The sequence below is a fragment of the Poecilia latipinna genome, unplaced genomic scaffold (assembly GCF_001443285.1).
Source record: "Poecilia latipinna isolate Pla-1442-1.1 unplaced genomic scaffold, P_latipinna-1.0 Scaffold2663, whole genome shotgun sequence".
NCBI classification, from domain to species: domain Eukaryota; kingdom Metazoa; phylum Chordata; class Actinopteri; order Cyprinodontiformes; family Poeciliidae; genus Poecilia; species Poecilia latipinna.
Genome location: NW_015115279.1, coordinates 30,552 through 39,622, shown reverse-complemented (window position 1 = coordinate 39,622; position 9,071 = coordinate 30,552). Strand labels below are relative to the sequence as shown.

The 9,071-nt window shown below is 38.4% G+C and overlaps 1 protein-coding gene across 1 annotated transcript in view; it reads left to right on the top strand.

The window, feature by feature from the left end:
• The window catches only part of adss2 (adenylosuccinate synthase 2), a 26,473-nt gene extending 17,611 nt beyond the window's left edge, over positions 1–8,862 (top strand). Inside the window, exons 6-13 of the mRNA XM_015020807.1 lie at positions 2,951–3,058; positions 3,707–3,788; positions 3,889–4,015; positions 5,076–5,230; positions 5,819–5,943; positions 6,048–6,145; positions 6,842–6,991; positions 7,918–8,862. Of these exons, the coding sequence (XP_014876293.1) occupies positions 2,951–3,058; positions 3,707–3,788; positions 3,889–4,015; positions 5,076–5,230; positions 5,819–5,943; positions 6,048–6,145; positions 6,842–6,991; positions 7,918–7,970 (898 nt within the window). The 3' untranslated portion in view covers positions 7,971–8,862. The remainder of the gene's footprint in view (positions 1–2,950; positions 3,059–3,706; positions 3,789–3,888; positions 4,016–5,075; positions 5,231–5,818; positions 5,944–6,047; positions 6,146–6,841; positions 6,992–7,917) is intronic.
• Positions 8,863–9,071: the final 209 nt, after the last annotated feature.

Sequence of the window (9,071 nt, the reverse complement as noted above, 5' to 3'; positions counted from 1 at the left end):
TGTCAGCGGTGCAATTATGCCTCCACACCATGGTAGTTGTCACAAATGACTCTTGTATCCATTTGAGATGGATACGAATGACTTTGCGTTGCCGCCTCTCTATCAGAGGTGTGTCAGAAACTGCCAATAGGCTTTTCAGTTTGTTGAAAAACAGGTATATCAAAATCATAACATGGACGAGGTCCCTGTCACGTTTAACAATTTAAAAAAAAATGACTCATACAGTTATAGTCAATGAAATATCCCAACTCCCGATGACTCTCGTTTGTCAGAATAACAGCAACTTTTGAAAATAACAACCTTTAAGCAGGTATAAAACATACTTTTCATTAAACCGCATTTTTGTTTTTAAGAATTAAAAAAAAATGTTTTTGGTCTGGTGTAATATTATGATTCTTAAATGTTGTTTCCATTAGCTGCAAGTGAAAAAATCATCATAATTAACAGAAATAAAGACTTTTAAACTTCCAACTGTGAAAATAATTAAACTACATAATGCGTCTCAATTAGTGGTAAAGTTCCTAGAGTAAATCAGCTTTTCAATAATATATTTTATTGAATGGGTCAGTGTGACTCATATTATGTGTTTTTTCCTCTTCGTGATTCATTTTTTGACTGATACGACTTACCAGAGCAACTTGTAGTCCGGAAAATACGGTACATTGTTTACTGTCCAGTACACAGGTCAGAACCTGAAACTTGAACAGGATTTGTATTGCAGATCCTCAGGGAAAAAAAATAAGTTCCTACAGTTTCAGACAGAGGCTTTAGACTGGTATTCAGAGGCTATATGCTATCGTACAGCTGATAGCATATAGCTGTGCTAAAACTAAAGTTTCCCTCCATAAAGTCATAGAAAACTTTAGTCACCGACACATTCTCCTCTCTCTCACTTAGTAATTTGAGCCTTAGAAACAGTATATAGATTTTTATTTTTGTTTTGCAGATTTAGCAGTAGCCCTTTAAAATTTGTATTTGATAATATAGCATACTACAGTAGACAGACAAATATGTTAACATCTAGGATGGTGCAGTGGGAGTTTATTTTACGTACAGAACACATCACTTTAGATCTGCCTTGAAAACATTTTTTTGTTAGTGTAATATTTTCCTTTGTGAGCAAATTTAGGTAATGATTGTTAGAACAAAAGACTTGGTTTGTTGCACCATCTTTATGAAGAAAGCTCTGACTTCTTTAAAGGTGCAGTTATTCCTGTTTTTATATAAACTTTCTCTGTTACTTAGTTTCCTACTGCTTGCTTAAGGGGGCTTTTAAAGCAATGAGGTTAAAATGAGTTGCTTTACCAGCACATAAATGTCACTGTTTTTACTCCTAATATCTCCATTAAAAACTTATTGTTACACTTACTTCAGCCAGTAAGCTAATATAAGGTGTTAAATGAAATTTGTTTGCTAGAAAACTCTGATGGGTAATTGTCATTATAGGTTGTTTTTTTTGTGTGAAAATGAGCTGCTGTTTTATTCTCACATTATTCTTCTTTAATGAAGTAATATCTAATTTTAGTGAATCTAACCATCAACTCATCCATGCTGATGAACAATAAATTCACCTTATACAGATTTTTTTTTTTTTTTATCTTGGATCATCTTTATCTGATCCAAGAACTTAACTCCCTAATTGAGATATTTTTTTTTTTAGAACAAACCATAATGACTTTGCAGCTCATCGACCAAAGTACAAATACTCCCAGCGAATCTGTGCGAGAGGCAAAGCGATCACATGCTGTAATGACACAGCCATTATAAGCTTTCAGCTGTTTGATGCATCAGGCTGGTGGATTCTGCTGGAGTCGGATCACACAGATTACATTCATACAGAACCAAGCTGCTTAAAAGTACCAGGCTAAACATATTCCAGGAATTACAAACGGTCAGGATCGTGCTGTATTATCACATTTACAAGTTCAAAGCTGCATAACTTTTACTTTCAAGCACATCTTTATGTATTTTTATTCAAAATACAGTTGGAGTTCAGCTTCCATAAAGACAGAGGAAAGCAGAAGTCCAGAGTTCAAAAATAAATGAACCGTTTTTAGATTTTATGAGACGGTGTCATTTTTTCCAACAATAGTCACTGTTTCAGGTTCATAAGGCTTGTGTCTAATAACCGTAACCTAAGATTTCTTGTTTTGTTTTGTTGCACGTTACAATGAATGAAACTGTACTTGGGTTATGTTTAAGGATATAAATATTCTGTTTACTTCTACATTTTATGATTTATGAAATAAAAATTAATCCTTTCAGAAAATTACCAATTAGAACATTCTTTAATAGCCTGCTTCAGCCTCTCAATTTCATTTATGAAGTAAAAAATAAGAGAAAAAAAGTGTTTTTTTTTTCATAGTGGTAGTAGTAGTAGTTGTGGTAAATCCACATTAGCTTTCCACTGTGGGACACATGGTGAGTGGATGTTTCACACTGAGTGGGGCTTCAAGTGAAACTCGATATTCACAGAGGATCTTTGTCTATTTCTGGTCCGTAGTTTGCATGTTGGCTCAGCAAATGTCGCTGTGCCGAAGCTTCCTTTTAATAGAAGAACTTATCGGATGTACACGTTGACATGGCATGTTATTGAAATGCAAATGTGCATTTTGCTTCATTTGTTGTCTAATACTCTTTCTCTGATGCTGTGCTGTACATAAAAGGTGAACTTCTGATCATTCAATAGCTAGAGAAGGTATTTTCTGTCGCTTTGGGAGTTAAAGATGTATCTGTAAAATATTAAAACAATAAATGTCTGGTCAGCTAATTGGACACGGTTCTTTCCGTGTCTGTTCGGTTTCAGTCAGACTTGCTGATTGGTTAAATGACAAGAGTTTCACGTGTGATTGCATGACAAACTCTGTTGCTGTAAAATGGTGAGGTGTGAATTAATGTGAATGTTTTTTGTTAATTTTCTCCTCCCTTCTCTGCTCCCTGCCCTGCTCAGCCTCGGGACGACCAAGAAGGGGATCGGTCCGGTGTACTCGGCTAAGGCGGCACGCAGCGGTCTCAGGATATGTGATTTACTAGCCGACTTCACTCAGTTCTCCGAAAGGTCTGTTCCTGCATTACAGGATTTTACTGTCTGCCCTCAGTTAGCTCTGTAGGATTCATTTTGTTCATGAGTTTTTAGCATTACCCCTCTTGTTTCTGTCTAATCAGTAAATCAGTAACATTGATATTGTCCATTCTGATCTTTTTTTGTTTCATGAAATCCTTTCAAATACAGTAATAGACTTTCAAAATCTGTATCTCCATTTTTGACCAAAGAAAAATGTGGAACATAACTACCTATAAATACACAGCAGTCACCAAGCACTTACCACGAGGGAAAATGACTGTTTTCTACTTTAAAAAGCTTTTATTTGTCCTAAAACTTTATTGATGGAGTGCTGTCTAATGATGCCAATGAACAAATACGTAGTTCATGTTTATCAGGTTATGGCTTCATGGTTAATTTAAAATTTCTCCAAAAGGTTAACGCCTCTCAATAACGTGTTCATGCACAGCCCCAGAATTCAGGAAATTCCAGTGAAGTACGGATTAGATTTTCTTCCACTTGTTTGGATATTGCTGAAATGCTTTCATTGTGGAAACTTATGACTTTCTTTATATATTTTTTTTTAATTTCTCATGATCATTTCACAGAAAAGTGTGCCTAACTTTAGAAATTTAACTAATCAGAGCTGACCACCTGTTACAGATACAAAATGCTGGCTCAGCAGTACCAGGCCATGTATCCGACACTGGAGATTGACATAGAAGGAGAGCTGGATAAATTAAAGGTAATTCATAAAAGTAATCTAAACAGGATGATCATCTAAAACCTTGCTGCGTTTTGGGGGTTTTTTATATTAAAGATTGGTTTGTATTTACCTGATTCAGGCCTATGTGGAGCGACTTAAGCCCATGGTGAGGGATGGCGTGCACTTCATGTACGAGGCTCTCCACGGCCCTCCCAAGAAGATCGTAGTGGAAGGCGCCAACGCAGCACTTCTGGACATAGACTTCGGTCAGTAAGTCGGCGCATGTGTGCCTCATCTAATGGCTGCTCTGGTTAGATAACATTAAGATTTGCGTTGCTCTTCACAAAAGCCTTCCTGGAGGCATGAGTAGGGATGACGGTAAGTTTCCCGACGTGCTCCTCTGTCTGGGGTTTACGTGCCGTCTCACCAGCTGTAACCACTCTGTGTAACCTTACTGCATGAGCACCAAGGCGACCACTTGCAGCAGCCTGTCAGTCGAGATAAATTACAGTCATTTTCAGGAATTATCTCGCACCTGAACAGATCCTTTGTTATTGCGAGCACTGACCACACTCAGCACTATTATCAAAACAGCTAGGTTGTCATAGAGCCTACCTTGAGTTCCTGGATTGGCTTGAATCATTTTCTGTGACCTGTGTGAATTTTTACTTGCACAGATTTCTCATTAAAGGGGCAGTATTATGCAAAATTGACTTTTTTGAGCTTTACGCCATGTTATAACGTTACGCCCTCATCAAAAAACATATTTGGAGTTTTGCCTCGTTTCTTTCATGCATGTTTGACAAATCCTTTAATCTCTTATGGCAACCATTCAGCTGTGTAAAGCGCCTGGCTGGATATTGCACCATTTTCGAGGCGCAGCTTCTCCTCAGAGCCTCACAGAGCAACCTCCCTCTGTTCCTCAACTTACACAACTCCTTCAGACTAGCCAGCAGCAATTAGCAAACACCTGGTGGCACTGCACATCTGCTGAGCTCTTTATACGAGCTACTTCTCAGTGCAACTCTGGTAAAAATGTTGATAAAGTGTTAATAAAGGAACCATGTTGTGATGACTTCCTGACAGCTAAAAATAACATTGGTTATGTTAAAATACATAATACGGCCACTTTATGAATCTTATTTGCAAACAGAAACCATTATTAAGGTGAGCTTTTTTTTTTTTTAAGAGCACATGAATGCTGAGGGAAACGGCGAGGTATCCGACCTGGTTTGTTTTTATTGACCAAATAATCCTCCGATTATAACCTAAAACCTGAACAAGATGCATATTTATGTGTGGATTTTAATTTTTTATTTTTTGCAGGTACCTACCCGTTTGTGACGTCGTCCAACTGCACAGTCGGCGGGGTGTGCACGGGACTCGGCATGCCTCCCCAGAACGTCGGCGAAGTTTACGGGGTCGTTAAAGCCTACACCACCAGAGTGGGCATCGGTGCCTTCCCCTCAGAGCAGAGCAACGTAAGAAGATACACACGGCATGACACATTAATGCTTTATGTTTGTCACAGGAGGAGCCTTCAGTTTTACTACCAAACCTAAAATTACGCACCTGTCTGAGTCAAACTACCATATTGTTCAAAACCATTGCGATGCAGTAGTTCCATAGGATTACTTATGGAAAATATATTTCTACATGACAAATAATTTACCAGCAGGCGTAAATGGAAAAGGCTCTGCTTGAGCAGTCATGACAAAGTTATTCTTCTTCAGTTTTTGATTTGGAATAGAAAGTGTAGATTTTCTGTTGTAAGATTTTCTCATTCTTTATACATACTGGTGTTATTTATAACATAGTCATAGGTGTTATTATGCTGTTAGAAACATGACTTAGAAGTCCAGTTCTTTAGAGAGGAGCATTTTGTTGTAAAACAGCACCATCTAGAGGACATGTTGGCACATTAGGCCCATCTGCAGTATATTTTTCATTAAGCTAAACCACCCTGTAAATCCTGATTACAGGTCAGACTGAACTTTAATGGTTTTGCTGCTAAAGGAAGACCGCAGAAAACTCACATGTGAGATGTTTGTTTCTTTATTGCTGATCAGGAGATCGGAGAGCTGCTTCAGAACAGAGGGAAGGAGATCGGCGTGACCACGGGCAGGAAACGGCGCTGCGGTTGGCTGGACCTGGTGCTCATCAAATACGCACATATGATAAATGGCTTCACTGCGTATGTTATTTATTTTTTTTTGTTCTGTTTTCCTTTCAGTTTTAGCTTTTTTTTTCAAAATGTGAAAGATATGAAGAGAGATGCTTCATTTATTTTTCTTTCAGGTTAGCGCTTACAAAACTGGACATACTTGACGTATTTTCAGAGATCAAAGTGGGCTTAGCTTACAAAGTCGATGGTGAAATTATACCTCATTTTCCAGGTAAGTGTGCCTGTGAAGAAAAGTATTTAACACGGGAACGTGTATTTCTGTTGAAGAAATTTTAGCACAGATTAAAACTTTCAGTTATTTCCTCACATTTTAAATTTAACAATTCAAGGTGTCAGATGTCTTATTTGGAAGAAGAAAAAAACATCCTTATGTCATCAGATCCATTGAGAAGTTTTTTCTCTGCACATTTCTCCATTCATCTTCCTTCAGTGATATGAAGTTTGGAGTTTTTAAGGTGAAATCCTGAGCATTTACTCCACAGAGTTCCACTTTGTTCTTATCTAAAAGCATTGTATTCTCCTTTTACCTCACTGACTCGTCCAAATGTTCTTCAGCAAACATCAAATTAATCTCAGCATGCTTTTTCTTCATCAGTGGAGTGTTGCGCATTGATGGTGCACGGAGGCAATCGCAGTACTTTTTCGCAGACATTGAAAAAAACTGTACCTGCTTGCTGCTTTTAACTAAAAAAAAATTGCCTTTAATTATATATTTACTAAAGAGTTTTTCCTGCTTTTCCAGTTTTTGGTTTTTTGACTCAGAATAAGACATCTAATAAAAAAACAAAAATCCGATCAGATTACGTTTCCTTTACCATGAATCTGGTCAGAGAGCCCCAGCTTTTAACGACTTGCTGTCAGGCAAACACTTTCAAATTGTCCTCTGCTCTGACTGATTTTGCGCCAGCCAATCAGGAGGTGTTACAGCGCGTCGAGGTCCAGTACGAGACGCTGCCCGGCTGGAAGAGCGACACCTCAGCAGCTCGAAGCTTCGAGGAGCTGCCAGAGAACGCCCAGAAGTACGTGCGCTTCGTGGAGGAGCATGTGGGAGTACCTGGTACGGAAACACTCGCACAAACACACACGCATACATGCAAACACACGACGATGACTGAAGGAACACTTTTCTGTTGCTTGTTGCTATCATTTTAACCACACAGCCTTAATGAAATAAAACATTTTGAGGATTTCTATTGTAGTTATTTCAAATATTTGAACATTTTTAAACAATCTGACTTTCCTGAGCGTGTATGTTCAAACTCTCATCCTATGACTTCCAAAAAAAAAAAAAGGCAAACTATTACAGCAAAGTCATGTTTGTGCCAACAAAATGATTACTAACCGATCAGTAATTGATTGTTACGTTTTACTGTTTTTGTTGCCACATATCATCAGGAACTATATTTTAGAAACAGGCAACAATCTGGTACTCGTTTCTTATTTGGTTCTTCCACCACTTCATCTGCGGCGCTCCTTTAGGATGGAAAGAGCCTTAAAGTAAATTTGTCAGCAAAATCTCACCTTGAAAAATGATTTTAATATCCAACCTCTGATTTAAATTCATATCCTCCATGATGCTTTGTGTGCATCATATGTGCAATGTCCAGGTCAGCATATTTAAAAATAATAATAAATGAAGACTTTTGCAACTAATATCTCAAAACGGGGCAGCCATTTTCCCATGTGGCCTTCAGGGTTTTTGTTGATCAATTGAAGTTCAGTGACTCCAGCTGCATTTGACTTGATTTCTTGTTTTCTGGTTACCAATAAATCAGTGAAACTGGAGTCACTCATCACAGGAACAATCTCGTTTTACTTTGGGTGCATCTGCTTGGTGAGGTCAAATTAGGCTCTGGGTGATCAGAGGTGAGATTATCACCCACCTGCAGGTCACCATCTCCTGTTGAGCGTTATCATTTCAAAAAAAGAGATTAAACCCCAGACTCCTCATGAGGTGAATAAAAATCTTTCCTCTCTCTTCAGTCAGGTGGATCGGAGTGGGAAAGTCACGGGAGTCCATGATCCAGCTGTTTTAGAGGAGCGAAGGCGACGCACCCTCCTTCCTTCATCTGCCCAACGTTACACACAGCCAACCTACCTGTCTCACAGACACGACCACTTCTGTTCTTACTGTTTTAACTCCATCGGACCGGGCCGCGCCACTGACTCTGTAGATCGGACTTCCGTCAGACTGAGCACTGTGTTTGAAAGATTTCCCACCATTTTAACATTTTAAACTGAAAGCAAAACACTGTCTGTCCTTCGTCTTTGTCTCTTGTGGGGTTGTAGTCGTTTATTTTAAAAGAAACTCCATCCGCGAGGAGATCAGGGATCGCTCCGACGCAGACACAAGAACTGTTCTAATCGGTACTGGTGTTTTTATCTGTCTTGGTTTCTTGCTGTCATTTTTATTTTTATTGTTTTTTTTAAATCCCCATGGCACTTCGGTGGCGGTCGGTTTGAACCGCAGCACTTTAGATGCTCTGAACTCTGTCGGCTTTACATTTTATTCTTCTGTCAGATTTGCACAACATGCGGCGGGTAAAGGGATCTTTTAGACTTAAAAAAAAAACCAGTCCTTTTGCATTTTTGTTTTCTCTGAGCTTTGAAGTTGCACTGCCTCGTCGTTCAGCCAGAAGACGTAACTCTTAAATGTCTTGTAGTCGACGAAAGCGTCTCCTGACTGCTGATCATAAGAAAATCCAAATGTCTGTCCATAATGTGGGGATTTTCCAGGAAAGGCTACAGAGAATCCCGAATAGGTAATCTTTCCGTAAATGAGAATAATTTCAGTTGGCCAGGGGTCTTTCTGCTCATATTCTTGTGATTTAAGTCGTATTGCTTTGGTTTCTTTGCATTTTCGCTGCAATGCTCTGTTCATGTGTGAGAAAAGTAACTTATAAACCGATAAAGATAATATTTCAGATATTTTATTGTTGTTGTCTTTGTTTTATCGTAGCTTTGAAAGCCATGCAAGACAAGAGGCCAGTTCAAATTTTAGTGTGTCTGGTTTTATGTTCCCATTTTGAGAAGATAAAAACAAATAATTGATATATAAATGTATAAAATCATCCTTTTAGCATCTGCAGACTTCTAAATGTTGCATTTCTTTAGCACAAATCAATTTTTGTCCACAT